The sequence below is a fragment of the Urocitellus parryii genome, chromosome 4, assembly GCF_045843805.1.
Source record: "Urocitellus parryii isolate mUroPar1 chromosome 4, mUroPar1.hap1, whole genome shotgun sequence".
NCBI lineage: Eukaryota > Metazoa > Chordata > Mammalia > Rodentia > Sciuridae > Urocitellus > Urocitellus parryii.
Window position 1 is genome coordinate 206,875,917 of NC_135534.1, and position 15,074 is coordinate 206,890,990.

Here is a 15,074-nt window from a genome sequence, read left to right on the forward strand (position 1 = left end):
GCTACCACTCAGGTGCATGGTCTGTGTATAAGGTGCTGGGGGTGGGGACCTGGGGGCGGGCGGGGTGCTGGCGTGTGGCGTGGCTCTGGAGGGTAGTAAAGAAAGGGAGACGAGTTTCCTTTTCTCTTTGGTGGTGCTAGGGAGGGAACCCAGGGCCTCCCACATGCTGGCCAGCTCTAGCACTGAGCCACACCACAGCCTAAGAAAGGGAGCCCGTGGATGTCCTCCTCCTGTGTGGGGAACACACAGTCCAACTCAGGGCAGAGGGCGCCTGGAGCCCCGGGAGCCCCTTGCTTGGTCCCATGAAGGGACAGAGGCTGTGCTGTCCCTCGCGTGGCTGCTTGTGCAGAGGGGACACAGGCCTGCAGAAGACAACTTCCAGACAGAGCTTTAGGGTACCGGTGTCCCTGAACTCCACTGCAGAAAAGTCCCTTTGCACAGGAGCCTGGGATGGGAGAGCTCTTGGGCAAAGACCCGAGGGGAGCGTTCTGGAAAGGAGAGGTGCCATTCATCCCACTCAGCAGGCTGGGCACTGAGACCACCAACCTGAGCCCTCAGCCCCCAGGACCCTGCCCGCAATCCAAGGCCACAGAGAGGCAGCGGGGTGCCCGAGGCCACCTGGTGCGCACGTAACATTGGTGCAGAGGCCATCAGACAGCTTTCACCTGTTTATTTTTCTTTCATATAAAAGTTACATGTTTGAAATGTCTGCAGGAAGATGCCACCATCAGGGGGTTAGTGGGGGGCTGTATATTACAATGTAACATTGGGGAGGTTGTGGGGCAGCCAGGGTAGGAGACTGCTCTGAGGCAGGGCTCAGGTCAGCCACCATGTGTCTGCCTCTCCCTGGCTCCACCCACCCGCAGGGAACCGGACCATTCACTTCGCTCATGTCCTTCGGTGAAGATCGATTCCTACCATGCCCCCCGGCCCCCCAAGAAACAGCCTGCACTAGGCCCAGCCCTGAGTGCTGGGGTGTGGCCACAGCCAGAGGCAGGAGGGAGGGAAGCCTGGCGGCCAATGAGGCATACATGCACCTCACTGTCCTCCCCAGGGTGCTCTGTCCCCTGGTGCTGCCTGTCCACAGCCTGGGCACTTCTGCAGGGAGTGCAGGGGAGGCCTGGGCACTCTGGGACAGGCAGCGGGTCTGTTCTGAATTAAGGAAGTGGCTCCCCCAGGCCCCACCCCCCAGCTCTCACCAGGACAGGTGGACGGCCTGCTGCAGACAGGAATCTGTCCTGTGGGCAGAGCAGGCTGGGGCTTCGCTGCCACAGCACTGGCAGTGGCCTGCGCTAGGAGACTCCTGGGCTCTCAGAAGGCAGGGAGGACTCTGGTCAGCACACCCGGGCCCTGTGTGCATAGCTCCCCGCCCCCCCCCCCACACACACACAGCAGCACTCAGGGCTGGACATGGATGGGCAGCAAGAGGCAGGGGCTGAAATGAAAGGACTCACCCGAGAGGGAACAAACCGGACCCAACCCGCACAACACTGCCAGGGAACCCAACTGCACACACACACACTCCTTAAATAATAAAGTGACAGGTTCCAGCCGCCAGCAGGGCTGCTGCCAGAGAGGGCGCTCAGTGATATTTCACAGACCTCCTCCCTCTATTTACAGGACAAATAAAACACAAAAGAAGAAAAAACAAAACAAAACAAAAACAAAAACGCCAGCCCCGACTTTCTTCTTGATAAAAGCTGCTTAAAATCCACGAAGGACTTAGCAACGCTGTCGCTTTCTACCTTTTGTTTTGTGGAAACGGGGCTGGGGAAGCTCGGTTAGATCTGGTGCTCACTTGACCAAATCCCACTCTTGGGAGAAGTGAGCGCATCATGCAGAATGGGGGGGGGGTGTGGGGGGCACAGGGGTTCCCACCTGCACCCTGCCTGCTGGGCCCTGGGAGCAGCCAGGGCTCAACAAGGAAGGGGCAGGCACCTTCCTGGGGGCTGCTTTCCTGGGCAGTTCGGGACATGTCTGCAGCAGGCCTCTACGCGGCCAGCACCCCGGGGAGCACTGTGTAGCAGCCTGCTGGACCCCAGGGTGGGAAAAAGTAGGAGGGAAGCCTGTGGGGAGGGAGGAACAGGAGATGGAGTTTAAGGCACACAGCAAGTGCGGAGGGGGCTGCCCACCTCTCCCCAGGACAGCGGAACTCCTCCCCCCAGCCCCCACTGGCTCAGCTCTGCCACCCCCCTACTCAGCTTCTGTGACGACAAAGTCCTCCTGCTCCCAGAGCCTGGATGATGTGGGCAGGGGCCTGGGGGCCTGCGCTGGGGAGCTGAAGGGGAAACAGGTACTCGAGGACCAGCAGGGCAGCCGTGCAGCATGGATGCAGAACAGGCCTGGGCCAGTACCAGGACTTGAGCCCAGGGCTGCTGAAGGCCACCCGTCATACCTCCTGGGCCAGCCACGCTCACTCCACCCTCCACATTGAAAATCCAGGGAATGGAAAGTAAGAGGTGCCTGCCCCTGGCCCTCTGTCCCCTGCTGCACCTCCCCTCTCCCAGGTGTCCTGGAGGGCAGTGTGCCCAGAGGGTCCTCAGCCTCCACTGCCTGACATTTCAGGAGACTCGAGGGTCCTGGCCCTGGGTGGGGGTGCAGTCTGCTGCTGACTTCTCTGTGCTGCTCCCAGGCTGGAGGGGTCCGGGGAAGGGCGAGAGGGGACAGTGGAGGTGAAAGTGGAAAAAAAAAAAAACCCAACAGGGGTGGGGGGGTGGGGTGGGGGTGAGGAGGGGGAACCACCGGTTCACAAATCAGCACTGAGACCCGCCTGCCGGCTCCACTGGACCCCGGGGCTGTGCCACAGGGAGGGAGGCGGGAAGCTGCTGGCAGGCTCTGGGCTGCCCAGCACAGCCGAGCCAGGCTGAGGCTGGGACGCTGCAGCCCACTGGGCAGGCCCCAGGTCCTCAGGCTTCAAGAACCTTGAGCACTCTCCTCGAGAAGCATGGCTCCTAGGTCTTCTCTTCCCGATCTGTTTTCCTCCTTGTTATGTTCCTGGGCTTAATTTTCAAAGAGAGTTCCCATAGGGCCTCCTCGGCCAAGTGGTCACTGAAGTCATTGAAGAAGTTTATAATGTCGTCATTTCTCCGGATGTCGTAATGCCTGGTGGGGGAGGGGAGGCAGTCAGGAGCAGGGGTTGGCTGAAGAGCCTGATGGCCATAACCTCTGGTCACCCCAGTTCCCCGGCAGAAGCTGTAATGGTAGGGTCTACTGCCACCCAACGAGACAGAGGAGGCCAGCACTGGAGACCCCACCAGGGCTGAGGCTGTGCTCTCAGCCCTCAGGCAATGCCATGTGGCAGGGTTCCCCATGGGGTGCCCCAGGTGGATGGCCCCTTGGGCCACGGTGCCCTCTGTGGCAGGCCGCCCGTCCTAGGTGGGGTCTGCTGCCCTGGAGTTAGGCTGGTTAGGGTTTGACGCCTCCTCTGTACACCAAGGTAGGTGCCAGCTTCCCAGGACACAGGAACAGAGGCTGGCTGCTGCCTCCCATCCAGGCCCAGGGTGCGGCATGGAGCTGGGCCCTTCATGTGGATGTCTCCAAACTGGACTGACAAGACCTGAGGGGCAGGTATGGTATCCCCACTCAAAACACAGAGGCCCTGGCTTCCCTGTGGCCAGGCCCTCTGCCCTGCAGTCCCATAGGTCACAGCACTCACGCCTGCTGGAAGCACCGCATGCTGTCGAGGATGTTGAACTGCTGCCATCGTTTGGAAAAGTTCACTTTGCCATCGATGTAGTCCGGGTTCCCCAAGTGGACAAAGGTCAGGTCCTGCAGGATCAGACCCCTGGGGGACACACGGAGAAGTCATTACTCGGAGAGCAGCTGGTCGGCTGTGAGCGGACTGCACTGCCAGGACCAGCCAGTGTGGGAAGAACAGCCTCAGCTATGCCAAGTAGCTGCCAAGCCCAGGGCTCACCAAAGAGCAGGACTAGGAGGTTCGTTTCCTCCAGGGTGAGCTCCTGCCTTGTGAATTCTGGACCTATGACCACTTATGGGCTCCTCAGAAGTTGGCTCGGGTGTTGGGGAGCCTAAGCACAGTGCTGTCTACCCCTGGAGCGTTGTCTATGTGTATGGGCACAGCTATGGACTGCCAATGTGAGGTCATTCAACGAACAATACAACCAAACCAGACCAAAACTGAGGGGCACAGAGACCCCTTCATTAACAGGTGTAATAGGTACTTCTCAAGGAGGTGGAAGGCGAGGGCAGTTCCTCTGTCCAGAGAGAGCTCAGCCAGAGGACCCAGGCCTGTGTGCTTGTGAGCACCTGTGTGGGTGCTGGGTGAGGGCAGAAGGACCAGATGCAGGGAGAGGGTCCTGGCTGCAAGCTCTGAGGGCAGAGGCTCCAGGATGCTCCTTCACATCCCCAGGCCTGGAACACTGCGGGGTCTCTGACCCTTTCAGAGATTCCTAACATCCTCTAGTACATGAGGCCCAAGGAGTCCCGTGACAGAGGCCCGTGCAGCTTTGAGTCCACTTCCCTCTCCTATTTACGCTCTCAGATTTACGCTCCCATGGCTGGGCTGGGAAGTTGACTTCTGAACATGACACCAAGTGCTCCCCAGGTTCCTGGGGTGACTGGTCCTTGGGCTGTCCTAACATGCTTGAGGCTCCTGGAAGGTGCATGAGGCCCCCTGGTGGGGGGCGTGGGAGCTCACACTTGTCACCTGACCTTTTCCCTTCTGTGGCAACTGTAGCTCAAGAGGCATTCTTCACTTTAGAATTTCATGATAAAGCAGAGGAACAACAAGGCTGACGGGCCCTCATCTCCTCAAGGAGCCCAACATGTCTTCACAGAGAAGTGAAGAGGCAAGCCCAGACAGGCTGAGGGGGAGGCCAGCACTCACAGGTATGGGATGCAGGGGGGCTCCACCTCTGAGAGGGCGGCCCGGTAGGCTCGGAAGGAGGACGAGCTGTCAATCAGAGTGCAGTACTCGGCCAGGCCCTGTGCGGGATGAGAGGTGAGTTAGTGAGTGTGGGCTGAGGCAAGGTCCCAAGACACAAAGAGAAGCCACATCTGGTCCCTGTGGTGATGTGAGCCCTTTTACCTGTATGTCTATCAAATCTGGGTGGCAGGGAGGCCCGAGGCCATTTTGTGGGAAACATCTCTTGGGGTGAGTGGGTGACTCATCCTCCCTTTCCCTCCAGCGCTTGCCCTGCAGGTGCGCCCCGCCCAGCAGCCCTTCCAGAAGCTGGGACCCAGGTGTAGGCTTGCAGTACAGGCAGGATGTGACACCCCATGTCAACTACGAAGGCCCAGGAACCAGAGGCCAGAGACCAGAGATAGGAAACAGGTGGGAAGGGTAGCTGCCTAGCTACAGGTTGGCAGCAGAGCAGGGACTGAGCTCCTTTCTAGTCCTGAGCACTGTGGTCACAGGTGGCTGGCCTGGCCTACCCACCAGATGCTTCCTGCCCACCCACCTCTGAGGTCTGCTTCTGCCACTCCAGCCGACGGATGGGCGCTGAATCCAGCGCTGAGAGGATGGCCAGGTAGGAGTTGAAGTTATTTAGCTTCCGCAGGTGCTGTGGAGAGAGGTGGCCTGTGAGGGGAGGCCCAGGGCCAGCAGGCCTGAAGGGGGCTCTGGGCTCAGCCACCGTTACCTTCATGATCTTGATGAACTTTAAGAGCAGCCGCTCCCTGTCCTGGGCTTTTTCCTGTAACATGATTATGGACCGGACCCTGTGGGAACAATGGACAGAACAGAGCAGCTGAGCTGATGGGGCTCCTGTAGGTCCTGGCAGACCAGGTGGAGCCAGACAGGGTGACACTGTACCGGCAGTTATGAACCTGGCCTCAAGTGGCTCAAGACATCTCAGGGGTCGGGGCCAGATGCTCACTGACAGGGAGTTCAGCTCCTGCACTGGACCTGGGGGAGCAGCGCACTTTCCTGGCTTGTACTGACCTGAGCCCCTGGGGCCTCAGGACTGGCCAGGGAATCCAGCCAACCCCAAGTCAGCAGGTCACTTTTGCTAGCCACAAGGAAGGGAACCTCTCAGAATCTTAGCCCCAACAAAAGCTAAAGCTAGAACTGAAACCAACACCAAAAGCAGTCATGGCTGTGTCTCAGGGGTCTGTGGTGGCCTCCACATCCTATGGATCATGTGGGCCTGTTTCCAGGGCTATCAGAGGAGGTGCTAGCCACTGCATTAGCTCCTCTGTACTATAAAAGGGCACCTGCACCAGGATATCTGGGGGACTGTGGTAATGACCAGGGCAGGACAGCAAACGTGATGCCTGTCCCCTTCTGCCACTGAGGGCAAGTATCACTCAAGACCCTGGCACTCTTCCCACAGAGCTTCTGTCCTCCTCTGTGCCTCTGGAGGGCAGGTGACCAGCCTATCCTTGCCTTCTCTGCTCCCCAGGGCTTGAGGTTAGTGCCCGCAGGGCCTCCAGAGGAGCCTAGAGGAAGGACGGCGGCAGCCCCCACCCTGCCAGCTCTCGTGGGAGACTGAACTTGTCTAGTGGTGCTGCCAGACCTGCGAGCTTGGCGCAGAGGCTTTCTTACCAGTAGGACATGTTGTTGAAGTGCTCTGTGAACTGGGTCAGGTTAGGGCTCTTCTCCTCATTCTGTTCTTTTGCCCAAAGTAAAACCTCAGGAATCTACAGAAGGAAACAGAGCAGACAGCACTGGAGCCCTCTGGCTTTCCTGTGCCTGGTGCTCTCTTTTTTTTGGTTGGGGGGGCGGTTGCTGAGGATTGAATTCAGGGGCACATGACCACTGAGCCACATCCCCAGCCCTGTTTTGTATTTTACTTAGAGACAGGGTCTCACTGAGCTGCTCAGGGCTTTGCTTTTGCCGAGGCTGGCTCCTCAGCCTCCCGGGCCATTGGGATTGTAGGCATACGCCCTGGTGCCTGGCCTTGTGCTGTCTCGGTCAGAGACAAACCAGCAGCAGCTCCCCCGACACCTACCTCTATTTTATAGAAGAGCTCAGCATCCAACAGTGTCAGCTGCTCGGCTATTTCATGACTGTGAAAGTCATGCAAGGTCCCTGGCCTGGAAGACAGAGGCATAAGAAGTACTGTTGGGCGTGGAGGCTGGGCAGGAGTGGCACTGCAGGCTCCAGGGCTAGGAGGGAGCAGCTATCCAAGCCTCACTCCACATCAGGACAGCAGGGTGGCAACAGACTCCAAATTGCTCCTTGGTCCCTCAGGGCCATGAGGTTTCCCCAAGAGGCCTGCCTACCCCATCTCTGCAGGTCGTCCACAGATTCCAGAATAGGACAATGAGTTCCCCCCATGGGATTATGGGTGACTCAGACGCCTAAGGCCTTGCTCATCACTGGCCACCACTCCTAGGTGGTCAGCAATAAGAGCTGGCTGTGGGAATGGGGGGCGCTAACGCTCACAAAGGAGGGGGTGGCCAACCAGCCAGTGCCCACAGCTGGAACTAACACTCACCCTCAGGCTAGGGCAGAGGGTAGGCAGAAGCCTGGGACCTTTTTTTTAAAAAAAAAAAAATATATATATATATATATATTTTTGGTTGACAATGGACCTTTATTTTTTAATTTATTTATATGCAGTGCTGAGAATTGAACCCAGTGCTTCACACATGCTAAGCAAACACTCTACCACTGAGCCACAACCCCAGCCCCAGCCTGGGACCTTTGTACCAGTCTTGGGAAGGGTCTGGATGGTGCTAGGAGAAAGCCCTGCGCTGACAGCAGCCTGGTGCACACCCACTCCCCTCCTGTCCTGCTCAGCCCCGCTGACCCACTGATCCACTTCCTTGTTACCAGTGACTCGCCACCCCAATTCCCCTAGCAGGGGAGGCTCCCCACAGGGAACCAGAGGCTATTCCCAAGGCACTCCGAAGCAGGATGTGAGGCCGTGCAGCCGGGGAGGACAGAGGAACAGAGGTGGCTAAGGGGTGCAGCTTTCCAGAGGGGCCGAGAGGCTGACTGCTCACCTGGCTGCAACACCCCGGGCTGCCAGGGGCTGGTCGGAGTTGGCACACCTGAGCAGTCTCTTCTGGTCCACCTTGTCTAGGATGTTCTTCCGGAGCACGCGAGCCAGGCTGAGCTCCCCATTGCACACCAGGCGGAAGACCAGCTCCATCAGCAGCTTCAGGATCTCCTCTGTCAGCTCCACCAGGCTATGGGCCATGGGCACAGGGTGAAGGCCAGGCACACAAGAGCCCACCAGGTACATCGCAGGTACAGGAGTGTTAGCACAGAGCTGGAGCCTCCCATGGAAGAGTGAGAAAGGACCTCGGGGCACCCACATCCTCCGCAGCTCTGGTGTCATTTCCCTGTCACTCAATACATGCTGGCGCTGCATGCACTATGTGGGGACTCTGTGGGGCTGTGCTAGAGATCCTACACCAACCTGCCACAGGAGCTTCTGGTCTCACCCAAGCAGTGGACACCAGGAAGACATCCCTCACCTCCTCTGCCTGGCCCTTCCCTGGATGTGTGGCCACTGCCCGTTGATGCTGGAGCCAGGCCTTGGTCTGTCTTGTTTACCTCCAACCCCAAGGCATACTTGTAGAATATGGAAATGGCCAGGGGTCACCATAGATCCCAGATCCCAGTGGAAAGGCTGAGGTGGGTGGGAGAGGCTGCCCACTCCACTGCCCTAGCCTCTACCAAGCCCCCTACTGCTGAGAGTACGGCCAACACAGGCTGATCCTAAGATGTTGGAGGGAGGGATGGTGCCAGGTGGGACAGGGTCTCTCCTGAGGGATGAAGCCCATTAGGAAAGATAGGACCTAGTACCTAATTGTGTCCTATAAGGGACAGGTCATTCCTTTCAGAGAGCCACAATAAAGTAGGCTAGAGCCAAATCCAGAGCCTGTGGGTAGTGCTCTTCAGGTGGCCGGGGTGGGCTGAGCAGTCTCCACGGGGTGCAGGGAGCCCATGCCACCTGCCCCTGGGCCAAGAACAAAGCACTCACCAGAGCTCATCCACCACCCGCACCAGCACGAAGAACGTGTTCTTGCTGACACGCTTCTTGAATGTGTCGGCGAAGGGAGAGAATTTCTCATAGGTGGAGAAGGGTTAAAGAAATAGCCCACATGGCAAAGGTGATGTGCTGAGCAGACACGGAGCTCCCACTCAGCATGCGCCAGGGACCTCGTGACTAAAGCCTAGAGACTGGGAGTCATGGTCCCAGCACAGGGAGCAAAGGCTTGCACTTATGCAAAATGGCAGTGCTGCCCAGGCCTCAATCCCAGGGGTGGTTCTCAACAGCCATCCTCTCTGGTCTGCAGGGCCATCCCTTCTGTGCCACCCCTGCTTGCCTGCCTGATTCAACCTGAGGCTTCTGGGAGAGCACTGACAGCATGAAGGCTGTAGTGCTGAGCCTCAAGAAGGTGGTCCCCAACCAAGCACACTCAATATCTCAGGCCCGTGAACAGGCAGAGGTCCTCTGCTCTCTCCATGAGCTGCCACCCCGAGGTGGTCCCCCTGCTTTGGCTTGGACACTCTGACATGCTGGGCCAGTTCCTGCTCCCCGGGACAGCACACTCCCCGTTTGCTCCTCGGCTCACGGCACCCTTGGTTCCCATTCCTCCCTCACAGGTCTCCTGAAGCCAGCGTCTGCCTTGGAGGTTATGCTTTCCTGCTGCTGTTGTGCGCCCCCCGTACTCCATGACTGGAGATACATGCTATGTGTCTGGCACCCAGGTGGACCGTCAGCCTGCCCCAGCTGTGTGCTGGGCAGCCATGCTCCCGCTGCTGCTGCGAGGCTTCCATGAGCATCCCTAGGGGAGCCGAGAGACATCCCCTGAGAACCTGAGCACCCTCTGCACCAGGCAGCCATGTGGGACAGTCACTCTGACCCACTGCGCCTCAGCGTCCTCAAGTGCATCACAGGAGTGACACAGCAGCACCAGTGAGTGCATGTCCGATCAGCAGGTGACTCTCTTCCCTGGCCAGGCCTGCCACCAGGGGCTCAGAGCAACAGAACATAAGGCTGAAGAGGACCCCCGATACACCATGGGAAACATCAACATCTATCTTGATGGACCAGGGGTTCGCAGGGTCAGGGTGAGGGGAGGACTGAAGGGGACTCTGACACTGGAAAAGAAGCTCAGGACTTCTTGCCCAGAGGGACAGCAGCTGCCCAGCAGATGGCAGTCACAGGCTACAATGCAGGGAGGTAGCCAAAGAGCAGTGGGCTAGCCTGGCAGGACAGGCAGCTGGGGTTTGACAAAGAGGCATCAGGCAACCACAGCAGGTACTTTAAGCCCTTGGGGTCTTCCTTGGCCACTACTACTTCCCAAGGGTGAGCCCACAGGCAGATCTGGTGGAGGGGACAGAGCTGATGCCAGCTCTGGCTGGGGCAGAGCTGCCCGCTGTGGGCAGAAGGGGCTGTGCATACCCCTGAGCCACCCTCTCACTTCCTCAAGCCCTGCCCACTGGTGCCCACCCTGCCTGATGCCCTGCATCTTGCCCCGGCCCCCTTCCCTCCCAGGTGTGCTCTTTTTCAGAAGCACCCAGTGATCCCACTACATTCCAGCAATCCATGTCATTTCCCTTGGCCCTTTATGGGTGGGGGAAGCCACTGAAGCTGCGAGAGCCTGTGTCCCCATGTTGGTGGCGCTGGGAAGGATATCGGTACTGCAGTTTCTTGATGAGCTCCTCGGGGCTGATAAAGGTCCTGTAGGTGGTCAGGAAGGCTTCGCAGTACAGCACCAGATCTGCCGGGAGTAAGGGAGCAGCTCAGTTAGAGTGCAGGGGGGAACTGAGGGCTTGGGGATATAGGTGAGTCTTCCTGTGTCCCAGAGGAAGCCACCCACACTCTGTCCAACTCTCAGGAGAGACCAGTGGACCTGTGTTTCATTTCGCAAGCACCTTCTTCTAATGACACGAGCTATCTGGGCAATCATGTTGCAGTGGGGTCTGAGGCCAAGTCTGGTCCCAGTTTCAATCATGCCTTCCCTGGCAAGGGGCAGAGACTGGAGACGCGGCTCCAAGATGCAACCCTGGGTCAGCACTGGAGGGCTTGTCTGCCCTCAGGTTCAAAGACTCCAAGTCTTAACAACCACGGTCAGGGAGAAAACAGTCCAAACTTGTCAGCAGGATCTTTAAGGTAAGTCAGAGGCAGTACGGAGATGGCAGGGTCTAGTAATTAAAAATATGGGGAAAGTCCATGTACCGAGTCTTCAAGGCAGCTAGAGGCACAGCTTAGCAGTTTGTTGAGATATACCAGTGGGCATGCTCAGTTGCCTGGGAAAGGCAAGGTCAGCTACAAGGAGCACAGACCCAGTGGCTGGGGGACCTGGGCAGACAGTGTCCACCCCTCTGGCCCTCCTTAAGTGGTGCTGGTCCCAGCCAGGGACTTCAGACACTCTAGAGTCCCCACATCTCATTTGTGTGCTGTGTGACTCATCCTCCAACCATCCTGTCTCTGACATTAAAGAAAATTGAGGGCAGTTTTTAAATTCTTAAATGAGACAAAGGAGCTGGCCAGGCTCCGGCCTACGGAGCAGGGTCGAGCCAGAGCAGTTAAGGAGGCCTGGCTCGTTCCCAGCCCACGACCCTCAAGCACTACTTGAGTTTTGCTTTCTGGGCAAACCAGCTTCTAACACCTTCTTACAGGCATCCTGTGCTTTCTGGAAGCAGGAATCTTGAGGCATTCCACTTGTCACAGGCATGTGGCACTTTGCCCTGCCACCCTTGAGGCCAGACAGGGAGGAAAACTCTCGCCTGCTCCTGCGTCGAGGCTTTGTGGTCCAGTCCCCTGCACCATGCTCAGGCTCCTCCCTGGACCCAACCTACCTGGCTCACTGCCACATTTGGCTTTATGTTCAGAGTGGCTGGGCATGAAGCAGAGATGGGGCAGCCACACCAACGCCGATTCTGAGAGAACCGATCCAAGCCCACACGGCACTGTGGGGGAGGACCACTGCCAGGAGCCAAGGTGGCCTCTTGTGAGGCATGTCCCAGGACCTGCTGCTGAGCACTGGGCCATGCTCTGTACACGCACCACGTCCTTCAACACCCAGAGCAACCCCACAAGGGGGTTACTTATTATTCCACTTAGGAGACAAAGAACTGGGCCTGAGGTCATGGCACCATAAATAGTGTGGTGAGGCTTGTATCCAGGTGCCCAGCTCCAGAGTTGCTAGCCATCTGCTGGCCTTGGGCAGTGGTAAATGGGGTGTCTGTCATCTAGCTTCTGGGACAAGCAGCTCTGTGCCACTCCCCAGTGTGCACACAGCTTTTTCGGGGTCCCTTTGTCCCTTGTGTTCTCCTGAGGAAGCCTGAGGGCTAAGCAACAGGTCTGGCACACGTGGTTCCTGAGGATGGACAGGATCTAGAGTCTGAGACCAAGCCTGACCCAGCCCTCTCCTGAGAAAAGTGCCAAGTGATGACAAGGGTCTCCCTGCCTATCTCTTCCCCGTGAGTCCCTCTTGGCACAGGCTGGGGCCCAGCTGTCTCTGAGGCAGTCACTGGTGCCACTGGGACAGGGGCTCCTAGCCAAGGAGACTGCATCATTACCTGCCCTGTGGCCCTGCTCTTCCCAGTGTGGCCTCTGTCCCAATTATACTCCCAGACATAAACAACCTTGGCTCTTCCAAGTCCAGATCCTCCCCCAGTACAAGTGGGTGGAAGCTCCAGCTGAAGCAGTCATCTCCCCCAGCAGGTCTGGCTGGCCTAGACTGAGAGGATCTTGGGCTCTTGCCCATGGTGCCCTCTGGCGGGGCTTCCAGCTAGCTGCAGCTGGCGGGACAGGGAGATCACCATCCAGGGACAGGACCAGAATCAGCTACCATTTCAGCCTTTCACCCCTGGACAAAAACAACATGAAAACTGCCCCTTTTGTGGGACTGAGGACAGAACTCTAATGTGTCTGGCATGGAGAAGGGTCTACAGCACCAAAGCCACATGAGGGTTGTCCCTGGAGATGGTGGCGAATAGCAGGTCTGCACTAGCTTCAGCTACACACGCCCCACAGAGCTACCTGCAGAGGATGGAGAGGGAGGACTGACCAGCACTGCCCAGAGGCCACCCAGCCTACAACGGGGCTGGGACTCCAAGTCCCTGGACCATGGTCAGAAGAAGTGCTGGAGGGCAAAGCAGTGGCCGTGGTGCAGGTGAGCTGGTTGGAAGCCACTCTTCTTTTTTCCCAATTTCTCAAAATTTCTGCCAGGTAAACCTTTTTTTTCTTTTTCTTTTTAAAAATATTATTTTCATGATTCAGAGGTTTCCCCAATAATTATTCTATAAAAATACAGATGGGGCCATTTATAAAAACAAAGTTGGTTGGGTTAGGGTTTCAAGACTGGGGTGTTTTTTATTCCTTCTCCAATGTTGTTATATTGTCCTTCTAATAATTTTTAAAAGTATAAATAGAAAAGGAGCGCAGGAGACATGGGCCAGCTGGGGCCCTGGGCCAGGAACCACGTGTGCCAGCCTCCCAGGCCCTCCTTTTTCTGCCTTCCAGAACAGACCTGGAAGGACAGCCCTTCTATAGCAGGACATTCTGGAGACAGAGGGTCAGTCCCTGCTTCTGCAACCCTCCCGAACAAGTAGGTTGTGGAAGGGTATTGGGGCTGGGCTGGGCCTGTGCTGGGGGAGCCGGACTGTGAGTGAGGGCTCCTGAGCAGAGCACCAGCCTGCTCCCAGAGCATCCTGATGGGCACAGGAGTCGCGGCCTAGCTGGAAGGCTGGAAGGGCTCACGTCCATGAAGACAGCGAGCCATGCAAGTGCCATCTTGACTCTAATGCCACTGTTCCACATGCTACTGCCCAAGCTGTGGTCTGTGGGGCACACGCTAGGAGCGGCAACTATCCTGACCCTCGGGACACCCTTGTAGGCTCTAGGACACCACCATGCTGCCCTGAGGGAGGACGCTTGGTGGGCTGAGTGCTGTTGTTTGTGTCCCCTCCCCTGCCCCAGCAGTGCCAGTGCTCACTCAGATCTACTGTGACAGGGCTTGCTGTGTCCAGCAAGAGGCTACCGTACCTTTCCTGTCCGTCTCAGTAGCATGAACCAGTAAGATGTCTCCAGATCCTCCACGTACATCTGGCCCATCATCTCCCTGGAGCGAAAATAGCAAAGGAGGGCATGGGCCATTGCTGAGAGGAGGCCTCTGGCTGCAGGGGCCCCAGGCCTCCCTCTGCTCTCCTCAGCGGGCAGTGGTGTGTGCTGTGGAGCCACTCACCACTCCGTGCTCAGCAGACAGGGAGGGATGGGGCTGGCCTGGGCGCTGGACACCCCGAACTACCCAGATGCCACAGGCACCAGGGCACATCCCCTTCTTGAGTACATGCCAGGGCCAGGGGGACATGGTGTCACTCAACATGCCCAGCCACCCGCTCACATTTCCGTGGGTCAGATGTGAGGCGACATCTTCATGTGGAATGGTGGGGCCCACCAGAGGCAGGCAGGCCACCCTGCCTCCTCGGGAAAGCCTGTGGAGGCAGGAGGACTATTTCCAAGCATGTTCATGGTCCCAAAACTACAGCAAGCTGCCCTAAGTCTAAATCCACTTCCCGGGGAAAGAGAAATCACTTGTAGTGACTCATGTCACAGGTTCTGTGGAGCCCTTCTTGAGGAATGTAAAGTGTTACAAAGATACCGCACGATACCCAATATGGCTTTTGCAACCACTAAACCCTGGCAGTGAGGGACCAAGTCCTAACTCCACGTGGGCACACAGGCTTCAACCACCTGCCTAGAGCCCAAAAGAGCTCTCAATGGGGCCCGGAGCCACGCCCAGGGCAGACACAGCAGGGCCTCGCGCTCTGCCGCTCAGGAGACAGAACTAACATCTGCTGCTACCCCCCCGCAAGGCACCCCTACCTTTCTAAGAATCTGGTGTGTTTACCCTGACTCCAGAGTCCTAGGGTGCTCTGGGTTTTCCACGGTAGCAACGTCCATGACCTGACTCACTGGAAGAAAGCTAGTGTTTCTCTCTGTAGAGGGGCCAGTTGTCCAGGTGCCCCCTGCCAGACCCGTTCCTGCCTTGATGCAGCCAGCTCAGCCTGGCCCAGGATACTGCCACAGGCAGAATCTGCTTTATTGACCTGTCTGTATGTGGCTGTCATCAAATCAGCCCAGATGACAGTCACCTCCTCAGTAGGTTGGTTTCTTTATTTTTATTTATTTATTTGTGGTGCT

At 57.5% G+C, this 15,074-nt stretch overlaps 1 protein-coding gene across 14 annotated transcripts in view; it reads right to left on the reverse strand.

The window, feature by feature from the left end:
- Positions 1-655: 655 nt before the first annotated feature.
- Rapgef1 (Rap guanine nucleotide exchange factor 1) overlaps positions 656-15,074 on the reverse strand; it is a 128,189-nt gene continuing 113,770 nt past the window's right edge. For all 14 annotated transcript variants that reach the window (XM_077797163.1, XM_026386582.2, XM_026386570.2 and 11 more), the window contains 11 exons: positions 13,917-13,992; positions 10,560-10,644; positions 8,898-8,990; positions 7,912-8,097; positions 6,912-6,996; positions 6,506-6,600; positions 5,601-5,679; positions 5,421-5,522; positions 4,847-4,944; positions 3,656-3,784; positions 656-3,102 (listed from right to left, as the gene is read on the reverse strand). In XM_077797163.1, the coding sequence (XP_077653289.1) occupies positions 2,952-3,102; positions 3,656-3,784; positions 4,847-4,944; positions 5,421-5,522; positions 5,601-5,679; positions 6,506-6,600; positions 6,912-6,996; positions 7,912-8,097; positions 8,898-8,990; positions 10,560-10,644; positions 13,917-13,992 (1,179 nt within the window). In that variant the 3' untranslated portion in view covers positions 656-2,951. The remainder of the gene's footprint in view (positions 3,103-3,655; positions 3,785-4,846; positions 4,945-5,420; positions 5,523-5,600; positions 5,680-6,505; positions 6,601-6,911; positions 6,997-7,911; positions 8,098-8,897; positions 8,991-10,559; positions 10,645-13,916; positions 13,993-15,074) is intronic.